This window comes from Oculina patagonica, chromosome 4 (genome assembly GCF_052425735.1).
Source record: "Oculina patagonica isolate OP01 chromosome 4, crgOcupat, whole genome shotgun sequence".
Lineage (NCBI taxonomy): Eukaryota > Metazoa > Cnidaria > Anthozoa > Scleractinia > Oculinidae > Oculina > Oculina patagonica.
In genome coordinates this window covers 64,230,521-64,246,286 of record NC_135761.1, presented here as the reverse complement: position 1 = coordinate 64,246,286, position 15,766 = coordinate 64,230,521, and the positions used below count along the sequence as shown (strand labels likewise).

At 37.7% G+C, this 15,766-nt stretch overlaps 1 protein-coding gene across 1 annotated transcript; it reads left to right on the top strand.

Annotated features, from left to right (window-relative positions):
* The first annotated feature begins 8,025 nt into the window (after positions 1-8,025).
* On the top strand, positions 8,026-12,113 carry LOC144651115 (QRFP-like peptide receptor). The gene has a single exon (XM_078511007.1). The coding sequence runs from the start codon at positions 8,257-8,259 to the stop codon at positions 9,505-9,507; it is 1,251 nt and encodes a 416-aa protein (XP_078367133.1). The 5' UTR covers positions 8,026-8,256; the 3' UTR covers positions 9,508-12,113.
* The last annotated feature ends 3,653 nt before the right edge of the window (positions 12,114-15,766 follow it).

Sequence of the window (15,766 nt, the reverse complement as noted above, 5' to 3'; positions counted from 1 at the left end):
ATTAACATTATTAAGTTATTTGAAAATATCCTTTATCCACACTTATTTTTCCCTATTTTTCTAGGATGCTCATGATACTCATTTTCTCCAAGCTAGATTTTTCATTCTTTGTTGTACTTGCCACAGATTCACAGCCACATCCCGTAGCCAAAATGACGGGTTGCTATTATAAATATACCCGGGTAATATAAAGCGGGCTGCTGACCCAAATGTTTCTGCTATCGGTTACATATACCCACGCGTTCTAGCGGTTCAATGTCAAGTAGAATTTTTTTTTTACAAAAGAAAAATTTTTCCATAGCACCTTCCAAGGAATTGGGCAGTTTGCATGGAATTTTGGTGAGCATTTTGGTTCAATACGTGTTATAAACATACATGGAAGCCGAACAAAAAACATTTGGGTTGTCAAAACAAATTATGCTCTTAACCACCGTAGCTTGGCGTTCTAGTCCGTCGCTTTGCTCGCGCTCGTTTTCTCGCTCTCCCTGACTGACTAGAACGCCAAGCTACGCTGGCTATTATGCTCTAAATTAGAGAAAGCAAGGGGGACTAGGCTGAACAACAAGCAAATGAAAGGAAACCATGATTTTCGTATTTGATTTCAATTCCGAAAATTTCGGCTTTTAGAAAGTACCGTACCATTTGATTTACGAGTAGGAAGTGACTTTTTCTTCTGGAAGACCGGGAAATCCGCAATGTTCCATCTGTTTACGTGACTAGTAGTAGTTTGGTCGCCATGTTTGTTGTTACACAGGTTCTTCTGGTATTACTTTCTTCCATTCTGATGTCTCGGCGGCAAAACAAGTAGACCCTAGTACTGCACAATATTATATTTTTATCGAAATTTTCGTGCAAATAGTACCCGCCCATGACTACTTATATTAGTTAAGTCGGCTTTTAATCTGTATAAAATATCGGTTCTCGGTGCTGGCGGGTCGATATCTTGTTATTCTTGTATTTTGTCTGTTCTCGCTTGTTCTGTTTTCTTCCATGCTACGTAGATTGAGCTATATATTCTTATGCATCTGGAGCCGTGGCCTTTCTTATTTCATATCTTTCTTTAGGTAGAAATGGTTTGAATCATTCTTCTCAGTTTTAGTGATGCGTGTAGTCACGATCTCTTATTCCAGCCAGAGAACCAGTCGGTTACACCTGTCAGGTAGATAACACATGGGTAAGACCGCTCTTCTTGAGCTTAAAAATTGTACGCCTTCAATACCCTGAGTATATATGTGTGCTGAAACTGCAGCAAGAATCTTTGACTGGTAATCAGGCCTTTCTTTATAGTGAAATACATTTGTGATCGCCGATCTTTTGAAATAGTATTTCGAGGCAGTAGGCGACACTCGTTATCAACAGTGGTTAAAGAGTTTTGCATTGCAATTCTGCTGAGAATGATTCATTTTGGTAAACAACGGCATGAAGCCGAGTTTGTGATTAACATCGTCCCAAAATCATTGTTCCAAGAACCTTGTGGTAAATAAAATTGCCTTGTCCTGATTTAACTGAAAACTGAAGCAGAAACTGTTTCAGCTTTTTGATGCAATGGGCAACTCTCGCTTTCTTTACCAATAAACATTAAATATTTTGTAATCTCTTGAATCGTTATTCTTGTCGAGCCGTGCACACGAACACGTTTGCGCCAGGTTTTGAACAAGACCTGACAAGGAAAAACCTGCCATATATATTTGTCATTCACAAACACACATACAAAACTTGTCATATGAAACATGATGAAAATATTTCAACATATATGTGTGTAAATAGCTTTAAGAGACCTTCCACAAAACTATCAAAACTATCAACCTATCATTATACAACTATTACAATTAATAATTTAAAGTTAAAATAAGTTAAAAAAAAGAAGCTATCTACATATTAAAAACGGGTAAAAAAATAAATCTATTTATGTGATAAAAAAGACTATATACATGGCTAGTATTAAGTGGCAGTTTCTCTTAAAGCGGTCCATCGCATTTCGGGTCGGAAAAACGTTTTCCCTCAAACTTTGCCCAGTGAACTATCTTAGGTTGTAAGTAAATGCAACGACTTCAGTTTTTGGAAATACGTTAAAATATATTTTTTGGAGCTCTCAACAGTGAAGGCTTCAAAAGGCCTTATTTTGAGCTTGGCCAGAACGAGAAATTTCATAAGTTGACGAGCTCGCCGCTCAAAAACAACCAAACGCACCAAATTATTATTATTATTCCTACGTTAGGTGGTCCTTCAAACTGGTTGGAAACGCATGTTAATTTTGATATATTTTGATTTACGGGTCCGTAAAAATTTAAACATCAGCAACCGTTAGATTGCGTTTGTAAACATGCAAAAGTATGGTGTCTTCGCCGGCCTTTATTTCACGAGTCCAGACCAGACTATTCTAAATTCCAACTGAATCCTACTAAACAGATGTTAGGAAGCATAGAAATATAAAAATACCTTGCACTTTTTATCTTCCTTTGCCACAGCGACTTCAAACATTTCGTGCTTATGCGAGTAAGTAAGCTCATTTGCATAATGTGTATGAGTCACAGAGGCGGCAATTGCAGCGTTCATTGTTTAAGAAGTTATTGAAGTCACGTTTCCGAATCGTTTTCTTAAATGTCTTAAGTGACTAGCAGTTTCTTTCATCCGTCGTCGGGTGGCCCCAGAGCTTCGGCCCCAGGTATCTAATGGAATGCATTCCGTACGTAACTGTAGTGAAGCGGGGCATCGAAAAGTCTGATTGCCTCAGCTGGTAGGACGACTGATGAGGCTTAAATAGCTGACGGATCGGATTTGGGCAAAGCCCATTTTTAGCGGAGCTCCACAGCGGCCCGCAGGGCCGCAGAGCGGAGCCCCATACCCATAGAAAATTCACAGAAATAGGAAAACCATGAACTTGAGTTTTCATGGTCATCATGGCTAGCGGCATGGCTCGCGGGCGCGTACGGCGTCGTACGTACGGTGTTGCGCACTTCAGAAATAGATAAACACTTATCTATTTGTTACTGGGCATCCAAGTTATGGTCAATTGACAGCTGTCAATACAAGGTATCCGCTGACCAGTATCACGTGATCATATCGCGGGCTCAGGTGTATAACTCATCGAGGTAACGCGTTTTTATAAAGTTGACCGCTGACCGAAAAATGGTTTTTCTATTGGAATGCGGGCTCATTAACTATTTTTTATGCCTACGGTCAGTGAATTCAGATATTTTAAATTACCGGGGAGCTCCGCTTTTAGGCTTGGCTAAATCTATTTAATAACCTTATACATCGGTATGCATATATCTTGCAATCCCCTGTTTTTTAAAGTAGGTAGTTTTGCCCTCTTTAGTAAAATTTCGTAGCTTGATCGATCATCTTTAAAAACTGCTCTTAATCCTCTTTCTTGTATCCTCTCCAATCTACGTGTATCACTTGCACGACAGAAATGCCAGACTAGATGACAAAATATTAAGTGAGGTAGGATAGCTGCTTTATAAAGCTGTAATTTGGCTTTGGTTGGGATAAGATTTTTTAGTCTCATAATGACTCCTATTCTTTGGCTCGCCTTTTTGCATACAGTAGTGATATGGTCTCTAAAACTTAGTTCATCATCTATTGTTACTCCCAAAAGATTCAGGCTGGCCAAACTTTTAGATTTCCTTCCAATGATGAAGAGTCATGGCGAACCCAGAATATACTACAAGGACCACTTTCACGAATTGTGTCAAAATTAACAAACAGTAATCGGTTCGAATATCAGTCGACTACTATTCAATGAAGAGACTTGTACTATGTCAACAATTGGGAAGGCTTACTGTACTACGTGGAGGAGAACTGTCGATGCTTAGCGTGAAGACCTGGGCTGAACTAGCTGGAATGAAGTGGAACAGCGAGCAAAAGACCTTGAAGGATGGTAGAGGTTGCTGGGCGACCTAATGCTCCACTTCAGGAGCGAAAAGGATGAGTGAGTGACTGTACTGTTGGCGACGAGTGATAAAATAATGTATGAGCGTAGACATGGTAGAGGCTGCATGCTAGAGTCTGGGTGGTATACACCAAAGGTGAGTTGAGGGAGAGGAAGTCACCGCAAGAGTAAAGAACTAATAACTACAGAGGTTCCCTGCTTCGCGCCGAGACACTGCAACTGGGCTATCCAAGATCGTCGCTTGTGTCAGAAGACCATTATTACCGATTAAGAATCGTCTTAAGCTCTCTAAGATGTGGCTTCTCAATCTAACCGCAACTATCGAAGGCCATTCTTGCAGTCATCCAAACGCCTAGATAGATGTTTGTTTTCAAGGACACTTTTTCCGCTCGTCAAATACAAGAATTTTCGTTCAGTCTTGCGAAGCAAATTCTGTCGGACCTTGTCAAGTCCATCCGATTTATTTTTGCGTGCTTATGAACAAATGGAATCAAGATGTCGCAACAATTTGGCTTTTGGCAATTTTAACTCTTAAGGATGACAAACTTTTATGTTAGTAATACTATATAGAGAGAACAATGAGCACCGACTCCCAAAAAAACAATAACAATAAACATAGCATTTGCTTTGATTTAAATAATCAAATTTTATAGCAGTGAGCTTCTATTTTTGCAAAATTACACAAAAATTACACAATATATATAATGTGACAACTAAAGGAATTGAAAGCAATATATCTTGCTATAAAAAGAACAGCATTAGACATATGTACACCGGGCGTCGCCTTTCTGCCTAATAGTAAAATGGACATGCCTTACAATCAGTCTCATATGAAGTCAAACTCCTGTCGATTTATCTCGCGGGTGCTTCGCGACTTGTAGATGACTTCAATCGGGTTGCTCCACGAACATACTGCGCATTCAGTATATTATCGCGCACTAGTAATCTTTGTCCTTGTTAAAAGACGTTTTGTTTGAGAAAAAACTGTTTATTGCTTAAAAATTTACTTACACAGCTAACATCTGTAACGTCAAACAATTAGGCATTCCATGGATCTCTGTTATGTGTAAAATAAAAACACAGGTCTAAGGCATTAACCGAGATAAAGCGTATGGCAATCATCTCCCTTCTTTAGTAAGTCTCTCATGAGCGCCATCTTCACCACATTAATCCCCAATATCCTTTGCCACGCTAAGACAGACAGGCGAACATTGTTTGTATCGATTGACCTGTACCAGTTGGACTAGCCGTCAGCTAGCTAGTACTATTCTTGGCAGGCCAGTGCATTTCATTTCATTTACCTTATTTTAGATTGTTTTTTATTGTAAAGCCACACGTCTGTTGTGACTAGCTTCTTAATAAAGACTTCTACTACTACTACTACTACTGGCAATTTATTGTGTTTCAAAGAAAACATATTCCATAATTTTTTGCATGTTAGTGTTGGCGCCGCATGCCGGACTTATCAAGATTCGAAAACCTCGCCCTCCATAAAACGCCTTGGGACTAAAGTTGAGGTACAAAAGAAGTTTTATCAGAGCGAGCAAAATGTCAAATGGTTTCCCAATTTACCGGAAACAAAACAAGAAAAGGAGTGTTTATCTTTTGAAAAAATTCAGGAAAATTGTCGTGCAGCTTCCTACAATCAAACCTATTTTTAAACCAACCCTCCGGCGTAAAGTGGAACATTTGTGTTAAGAGTTATCAAGCAATTTTCACTAAAAACGGCCTATTTTTAACCTACTGCCTCCAGCGAACTACATTTGCTGTTCGGAACTTCACTGAATGCGCAGATAACAATCTTAACGATAAATGGTTCAAATGGCTGTTTGTTTATATTTACTGGAGTTTTTGTTGAGTCCTAGTTGAAAGTAAAAGAAGCTTTGGCCAGATTAAAATGTTTGAGCTACCTTATTGCTTAGCGTTAAAGGGACTGTGTCACGGCTGAATAAAGTTTATATAGTATTAAGTTTTGCCAAATACTCGCTATGAAACTTAATGTTTGCAAAGAAATTACTCATCTGGATCTAAATGACAAAACCATAGCTTCATTGGAACCAAATTTATCTCTATGCCCTTAAATTAAGTTTAAAGTTACAAGCAAACAAGATTAACTTTGAAAACTGTTCAGCCCAACAATATTTCGAAAACCCATATCGCAATCCGTTTCAATCGTTGTCACTTTTGTCCATCCGTACCTTCTTTTGTATTTTCTGTGTTATCGAAGTGTTCCTTCACTGTTTTTTGAGGTTATTTGTATATTCCACCCCATTTGATGGTCATTTCTCATGCCTAAATTTGGCATAAATCCGTGACACAGTCCCTTTAACAAGCACAGCAATTTTATACTTTCTTTTTTTAGTTTATTTTACAATGAATGTCGCTAAATTTTCATAATATAGTGAAATATTTCGCAATATTATTTTATTAGTTTTGTTGAAATGTCTTTTTACATCCTAATAAATTAATTCTAAAGCAACTGTAATTTATTGCTGCATAAAAATAAACTCTGATAAATGAGTGTGCTTGTACATGTCCGGTCGATTTAAAGTCGCCTTGTCATCAATCAAGTTACCGCGTGCTTCGTGTCGAACACAACATCGCACAGAATAGCTATCTGCTGTACCCCCAGTAGGGAGCACGTCCAAGAATTCTTAACTTTAGGGAACCTTATAAGCATATAGGGCCAGAGTTAAAGTTCTAGGTCTATCGAAAGGCAATACTACTAGTTGAAATATTGGTCAAAAAATCTGCCCTGCACTCAATTTCAAGTTGTTTACACGCACCTGAATTTGGTAAAACAGCAACAACGGCAACATACTACATGAATAACAACTAAACAATCAAAATATATTTATTACATTGAGATGTTTATGTTTTCGCATGATCGATGTGACAACAAAGAGAAACTCGAACAAGGACTGGCAAACATAACACGGTTAGATCTTCTGTAGTTTTTAACATTTTTAACATTCATTTTAGTTTTTAACGGTTGGTGTGATATCTTAAGATTTTTACCGACCTAATTATATGTAGATGTAGATAGATAGATAGATAGATAGATAGATAGACAAGCGACGGAAATTTCAAACCTCTTGTCCCCGTCACTGATGTCGGCACTTTGGGAAACGCATATTAAAGTTAGCAATGTGTTTGGACAAACAAACAAACAAAGAAAATAACAACAACAAAGCAACAACAAACAACAAAATGTGTAATCAGTCTCTGAGAAAACTTTAATAAGAACGATTTTAGTTGGTACAGACATAACCAGTTTAATTTTAAGGACAATTAACCTTTGGTTGTAAAATGGACTTCATGATAATGTTTGAACTGCACTCATGCTCTGCGTTATTAACAACAACTTTCATTCAACTTGCATTTTATTAATCTTTTTGTGGATATTCGAAAACAATCTTTCATGGAATACAAAAGAAAGTGAAAATTTTGTCGGGAAAAGGGTATGATTGTGAAAATTCAAAATGTCTTGTTGACATTCTGTCTTCATTTATCATTCACAATTACTTCCGCGACTCAAAACTTATAAAGGCTTGGTTTTTTTTTGTATTTCATAAAAAATCGCCTTCTGAGAACTTTTTCAGGATAACAAATAATCATCAAGGTAATGACAATGCTAAAAAATATATATAACGCATCTGCTATTGTTTCCGACAATTTAAAGATGTTGGATTTAAAAACAAATGAAATGTAAACCTACAAAAAAGACCTTATATTTTTTCGAAATGGCCCCAAATATATTCGCCAAAAAATCAATCAAGAAATGTTCTTGGAATATAAATGGCTGTATTTGTGCGTGCTGTGTCGGTGCATTTCACCAGCCATTAATCTAAGAACACTTTGATCTTAACACCTGCCCTAGTCATTTCGACGCCTAAAATAGAAGCTATTTGACAGATGGATTTCGAAAGTTTGCGTTTTCCAACCAATGAATTGAAAAACGAAACCGCTGGGGGGAATCAGAATATTCTGAATAAAGCTTTGTCTTTGTTCAGTGTGTGGGTCTTTTTTTAAAGCTCCAATGCAAATAGAAATTTCTATTTTTTCTTTTGATTATGGAAAAATAACTCAAACATAACAGGATATAGACATAGTAAAAGGTGAATGATATTTCCTGAATTTTCAGTGCGCTAATTTCTCATATCTTATGGCACATCTAAGCGGAGGCAATTTCTCCATGTGACAGCCATTAAATCAAAGTTCAGTAAATGAGGGAAGGATAACTACCATCAGGCCACGAACATGCTATGATATCTGCTGCTATATAAGGAACCAAACAAAACTGCGTCGAAACGAAAATATCCGGAACTGCGTTGGAGCTGAAGTTCAAATCGAGCATCGCCATGGTTTTCAACACTAGTTCAGTTACACCGATTCTTGGAAACTCCACAAACACTTCACGAAATACACTGATAGCGTGGCAGTCTTTCGATGCAACTAGAATCATCATACTTGTGTTGCAAATACTCGTCTTTCTCGTGGGCATTGTTGGAAATGTACTCGTGTGCGCCGTCACATCGCGAAAAAGGAACTTGAAGATCGTCGGCAACCGGTTCATTCTTAATTTGGCCATCGCCGATTTGGGAATCCTAGTCATAAGCTATCCGATCCACATCAGCAAAGAATTCTCTTTGTCGTGGCCGTTTGGCGAGTTCGTATGCAAAACTGTCTTCCCTTTCACAACCATCTTTTACGGAGTGGGAATAGGATGCATCACGGCCATTGCTCTTCACCGCTACAGAATGCTGGTGCATTGTATGAAGCCGCAAATGAATGTACAAACAGCCAAACGAGTACTGTTTTTCATCTGGCTTCTCTCGTTTATCGTTGTGGTTATGCCATTGTTTTTTGTCATGAAGCTAATAAACATACCGAAAATAGGCATACGGATCTGCGAACCACTGTGGCAAAACCAGCTCTCCAACCAGATGTACCAAACCACGATAGTGCTGGCTTTTTACATAATTCCTTTGAGCATTATCTCGATAACATACATTCGCATCAGAGCGAAGTTGAAGGACAGCATTCGCAGACACGACAGCTACAGGCGATCGAGCTTTAGAGAAGAAACGACTAGAAAAGAAACTGTTTCTAGGATTGTTCAAAATCGCCGGGCCTTGAGTCTTCTTGCACCCGTTGTTGTCGTGTTTGCCGTTTGTATGGCGCCCTCGAGCTTTGCCACCCTCGTGTCTCTTTTTATCAACATTGCCGGCCCTAAACAGATTGCGACCGCTGCTCGTTTCTTTGTTCTTTTGCTGATTACAAACGCTTCTGCCAATCCTATCATCTACTCCGTCGTCAACTCAGAATTTCGACGCGACTTCGTGCAACTTTTGCGATGCGACACAGATGGTTGCTGTGCGGACACCACGGAGGGACTTAGCTTGAACACCTTTCGACGAACCTCTTCTTCGGTCGGCAGGCGCGGAAAAGACGGAAAAAGAAGTTCTTTACTTCTCAATAGGAGGGGAAGTTCTAGTTCCAGCTCTAAGAAAAGTTCCAAGTCTTCAGCAAGGAATTCCGCCGAAAAGCTTCAGGCTAAAATTGGTGATGGATCCGCAGCTGAGGACAAAGAGCGGCGAGGTGACGGGTAGTATGTCGACAAATAGGACCCATATAAAGGATTGCTAAGCACACCGTGTCTGACATAAAAAAGCATTAAAGTGGCGTTTCAAAGGACTAAGACTAAGACTAAGTTTAAGACTAAGCCTTAGACGAAGACTAAGAAGAAGAAGAAGAAGAGGAGGAGGAGGAAGAAGAAGAACATGAAACGTAGATGAAGAAAAAGACTGAAAAAAGAGGAAAACGAAGAAATGAGATGGCAACACCCGCCTTGTTGACCATGCACGTCTGTGAATTCCTTTTCATTCATGCCACCAAAAATATTAAGGCAGGCATAAGAATTTTATTTTGTATTTAGAACCAAGTGCATTCTAAGAAATTTTCACTAGAACTATAATCGAAGAAGTGAGAATTTCAGATTATTTTTTCGGAACCAAATTGATCGGAAAATAAGCGAGTTTTACTGATTTAGATTCCAAAATTTATTTCTTCTTTATTTCTCAATTTATAAATTGGCGATGTCAACTCTACAGAGAGAATTATTTCCGCGAAATTTGCATCTAGACACACAATCTCACTTTCCTTTTGAATAATTTGCAGTTCCAAAAAGCCGCAATTATTGTTGACTGTACATCTCCCTTTCACTTCCCGAAGTTGATGAGATGTGAGTGTTGTGCAGAATTTACAGAATTTAATGTCATGGTATGATTTAAATTTAAGGGTTATAGTTCCGAATCTAGAAATAAGAAGCCATATCCGATTGGATTTTCTTAAGTGATGAAGTAAACTTCTGTTTTATATATTTTTAATTTTCAAGATAGAAGAATTAACCTCCAGCTGCCTTTCCCTCCAGAGTTGACATTTGCACCCAAACCTTAAGGAGGTATAATAACATGCTGCAAAAGTTTCTAAAACACATTTTACAAACAAAATGGCATTGGTAAAACATTCACACAGGTTAATGATGAACACCTAAGCCGAGGAGCAATCCTTTTGAGTGACCGCTAAAGAGCCTTTTAGATAGGATTTTAGGTTAATTTAGCTCTGTCTAGCTAATGGGCGTTTTACACGGCACAGGAAGACATTAAGCAGCTGACCAGTTGAATACTGCACAGATTATTTAGAATATTGACCACTGAGCGCCTTTAATTTCAAGTACATTTATCTTAACGTAAAAGCTTGTGTATTAACTTAAACATAAAAAAATAATCAATTGTCATGTTGGGTACAGATTAAAAAAAGGTTGCGAAACACATAAATTATCACCTTTGTTAAAATTCTTATTGTGATTCATGATCATTTCGATTTGCAAGTGCTGAAAACACCTTTCTGAAGGATCAAATCGCGCTGCAGGGATTAACAGATAAAAGTTATTAACTCCACGCCACAAAATCATGAACCTCTTATCAAACAGTTTGGTTCTAACGTGTTCCGTTGACGCTAGAGGCAAAAACAGTCACCATGAAGATTTCTTCCGATCTGATGTTGTCTATCAAGGAGCGCAATTTGTATTTGAATTTGTTGCATTTTGTTCTGTCCTGTTTTGATTCCCATTAGGACAGAAGCAAACATCCAAGAAAACAAGGCTCGCTCAAATATCCGTTCGATGGACTCGCGTTGACTCAAATTTTTGGAACTTTTTGTAACAGCGAAGTCGAGTTTTTGAACCTTAAAATGATTATAGAAACTCGTATATCCAGCGTTGTACTCCTTTTGACGAAAAGGTGTTTATCGTATTACAAAAAAAGTTTAAACCAGAGCAGGGCTGTGAATGGAACATTTAACCCACGACAAACAAAGCTTAGTGCTCAATTGGTCGTGGTTTCTATGCATGTAATTATTTTCTTAAAACATAGCTAGCTTTTTCATTGTGCTATTTCTGTCAATAATTTTAAGTGTAGCTGTTATCATATTCTCAAACCTTGTCGAAATAAACTTATCCTATCTTGAAGATCCACGAGTTTTCATGACCTGCGGCAATAATCAACTAAAATGTCTTGACAACAATCAAAGCCAAAAAAAAAATCAACACTAAAGAACATGTAGGTGTTTAGCAGGATAAAAGGAAGTTGATCATGTTTCTTAGAAATGAAGTGAAGAACTGGTTATCATCACAGTTTTAAGATTAAGGTAATTGCAAAGACGAAACCTGAAAAAATGCAAGGGCTTCAACGGGATTAAAATCAGCCATGACCTATACGCGATGCAGCTTCTCAATTAAACAGTAAAACCCAATGCATTGAGAGGAAGTCAGATGTGAGTTTATTTCAGTAAGGCCATGTGTGAAATAAAATGATAAGTAATATTATGAAAGAAATCACATATTATCGCGAAGTAATTTAAAACTCGCACCTAAGATTAATACGTTTTCCCCATCAAATACAATTCAGTCTTACCTATCATGCACTTTTGATTAACTTTCACTCGTCTTGGTAGTAATTACAGGCTAAGCAGGGTGCCGTATTTTAACAATTACCCCACCACCTCGTCGGATTTAAGATACGAGATACCTAACGTGGGCTCTTTATTCTCAAAAGAATAATGTACAAATTTTACGAATCGATCGATTAAAACAAAGTGAAAATTTATTATTTAATTGTATGTTGCATATAACATAACATGTTGTTATGTTGCTGATTGTCGGAAACAATTAATATACAAAGCAATTTTGTGAAAGGTTTTCAGAGAATTAATTTATTTTCTTATAAAAACAGCTATTTATCATGTGTGACCCTTTGAATGCCGTTCGTCTTTATAAGGAAAAAAACATTTCCCTTATTTTATGCATTTTCACATTTTTTGCGAAAGCATTAGGGTGCGTAACCAATGAAGGAAGCAGCCAACTCAAAGCTATAATGATCTTATTTCCAACTAGCACAAGTGTAACATCATAAAAGATTTTTTAGCAAATGAAGCTACGAAAAAATCAAATAATCAACTTATTTTAATTCTAAAAAACCCTATTTTACTGAGAAGTAGTTAATAGTCATTGGAAATAAATGAAAACGACGGAACTCAACTTTGAAATTTAACCCGACAATTAATGGCCAAAAATTTTACTTGTGTTTCCAAAAGTAGTAACTTGTTACGGAGAAACTTAATCCTTTGTACAAGATGCCTCTTAGAATTAATTTCTAGCTTCACTTTTGTGCTCGCGGCGTCGGAGGACATGTAATACGCAGGCAATTTACTCCCACGAAGGACTTCCACTCGAAACGTCAGCTGCACTTTATGTAAACTGGTGGCAATTATAATCTACTTAGTGTTCCTGTCAAGCAGGCGCTATGGCTATTTTTTCTTGTAAAACTGTCTTCCGGGTTTATGCACGACTTCGCAGAAAATATGAAAAACTCGGTGTAACATTTCAATGAAACATTAAAGAAAATATTTATTAAGTTACCCTACTCCCAGGACAACGAAAAGCTCAGTAAACGGGTTCATAAACAAACTGAACATTTTTCACGGATTGGCGCTTCATGTTTATTATTCTATGGCAAACCCGAAAGATCAAAAGTTTATTTAACCTCAAGGACAAAAACGGGAACAAATTAAATGTTATCTATCGTGCCGTGTGCAATTGTGGCGAAACTTACATTGGCGAAACATAACGTAATTTCACAGTGCATAAAGCAGAGCACCAGAATAAGACCCATAACTCGGAGCCAGCCCGCCACCTCGCAAAAAAAAAAACAGATCACCTATACAGATGGAACATCGCGTTCACGAAAAAAAAAAAAAAAATTTTCGACGCAAAATAATGGAAGGCCTGTTGATTGCTTGCGAGAAACCAACTTTGAATAAACAGGTGCATTCAGTTTCATCGCCAAACTGTTCCCCTCGGGAATTACATAACAACACAAAACCAAGTTAAATGTAAATGTTCATTTATTACTTATGATGACCTTAGAGTCGAAAACGTTGTGATTTTAAGAACTTAGGAACTTTTGTTTTTTTTATCCTTTTTTTTTCATCTTTTCAAAGTTTATATTTATCAGAAAGTTGCAGGTTTGCTTTTTCTCCCCCCTGGCCAGTGATAGCACTTCCAAGCCATATGTACGCATTGCGTGCCCCTGCTCCACGACTGTATTGCACACAACGCCAGGCAGATGGGAAGGTATTTTAATTCATCCTTTCAGCTTTCCGTTTGTTGATTCCAAACAACACAAAATGGGACATCCGCTAAACAGAAAACCCTCTAAACCCCAACCAATAATTGTCAGGAATAAAGTCAATTATATAACAATACTTTCTTTTACCCATTCTCAAATCTCGCTGTTTTCCTCAACCATAAGTAGCATAAAAGCGCACAAGAAGAACGAACACAGACATTCTTCTTATGCTGTTTTCACTAGGAATAAGCATAAGCATCGGAGAAGAATGAACAATTTAACAATTTACAATTATTTGTTGAACTCGGAGTTACTCCCATCAAGGTTTCAGCTTGTGATATTTTGGGAACTTCGTTTACACCCACACAAAAAGTGCACTTCCCGTCAAAGACAAAACCACAAAAATTAAAATAGCAAGTGATCGACACCATGGACAGCTGTTTCGGCCTTGTTATGCCTCATCAGCATAGCATAGCCGTCGGACACTTATAGCAATAAAAGCCCTGTGTAGTCTGTCCTTTACTGCCGAGGCGGGTGTAGAGAAGCGCCAACTCCACACAACACGCGCCAACTTCCCGACAGGCAGTAAAAGAAACAAGAAAATTCTCAGAAGCCATAACTATAATCAAATTGTTAGGTATTACTTGTTATTATTGCGAAATCATAAAGCAATTGTGTTTTTGAAAGCAATTGTGTTTTTGAAAGGGTATCATTTGTGTCTTTTGAATCTTTTGTTTTACGTCAAGGACCCGTGTGGTCATTGGTGCTCCCAACACCAATAAATTACCAAGTTGTTCATAAGCCTGAGTGTAGCAGTCGTATCCGGCGCTGGAGGCTCGAGCTCGCGAAAGCCCCTCGCCAGGAGCTCTTACTCTCTTCTCACGCTTGCGAAGGAAACAACTGCTTCGGCGATTAGTTTATATCCCTGTTCATGTTGTCATGAGGATACGTCATGCTGTCCTAAATAAAGCAACAGCTCCAATGACAAACCGCTGGCTCGATTTATTACGCATTGTGTTTGGCGTCATCTTCCCACGACCTTTACGGTTGATTGACACTGAGGTTAAAATTAAAGAAAACGTTGATTCGTGCATGTACCGTGATGAAAGAAACAAAAAAAGTATTTCAACTTTTTTTTAATTGTGATTTTTCTGTAAAGATTGGTTCGTGAATTCTTTTGTGTGTGTTCATACACAATTTTAAGCTGAACTAACTGGGAAATTACAAGAGGAACTGTACACTATATTACTTTTTCTGAATAAATCAACGAGTCCTTCGATCTTTGTAAGAATTCGCACTTCAAAATTTGCGCTTCCTGGCCCAAACTGAACTGTCAAGAAGTTTTATGCTTGATCTTGTACAAATCGAGCAATAATTTAGCCTGGCAATCGAGTTCCGTTAGTTGGATTATGATAACAAAGCCATCTCAGTCAATCCTTGAGATAAGTTTATATTAGTCTTTCTCTTTTTTCTGCTGGCGACTTTTGGCGCTTGTGTTCGATCTTTGGAGTGTTTATAATATCCAAAAATGATCAGCGATTAATTTCTCCTCCAGTTAAAATATCAATTTGACGTCAACCATACAGGTAGAGGGAAGAAATAAACTCATCACAAATGTACTGAATCAAATTTTAAAGGTATCTAGTTAATTAGTTTAGCACTGGATAATTTAATAAGCCGAGATAAAATTCAGCTATCATTTGTATCGATCAAACTTTTGCTGGATCGAAACCGAATTTTTTTTTGGGATGGCAAGTGTTTTCTCCACTGGATTAAGATGTCTGTTTTCAGAAAAAACGAGGCCGAGCGGCCATATAAAAAGGCTCTATTTTCCTGGCGTGCGGCCGACCGAAATAAGGTAAAGTTGTTTGCATGTTCGTGCTAAAATGTTTTTCCTAATTGCCGACTTTCTAATTGCGTCAAAAACCATTAACAATGTTCAGTGACAAGCCCAAGCTTATACAGTGACTATACAAAAAAAAAAAAAAAAATGAAATAAAAAAACAAAATGAATAAAATAAAAGAAATGGAAAAACAATTAAGGACAGAGAAATGACATTTCCGATGACACTCTGGATTATAAACTTGCTTTCTGATAAAGAACTTAACTCTGGGAACATCTGAACCTTAAAACGGAACTTGCGCCGTCATTTCAGTTGCGCCGTTCGTGAACTTGTCAGTA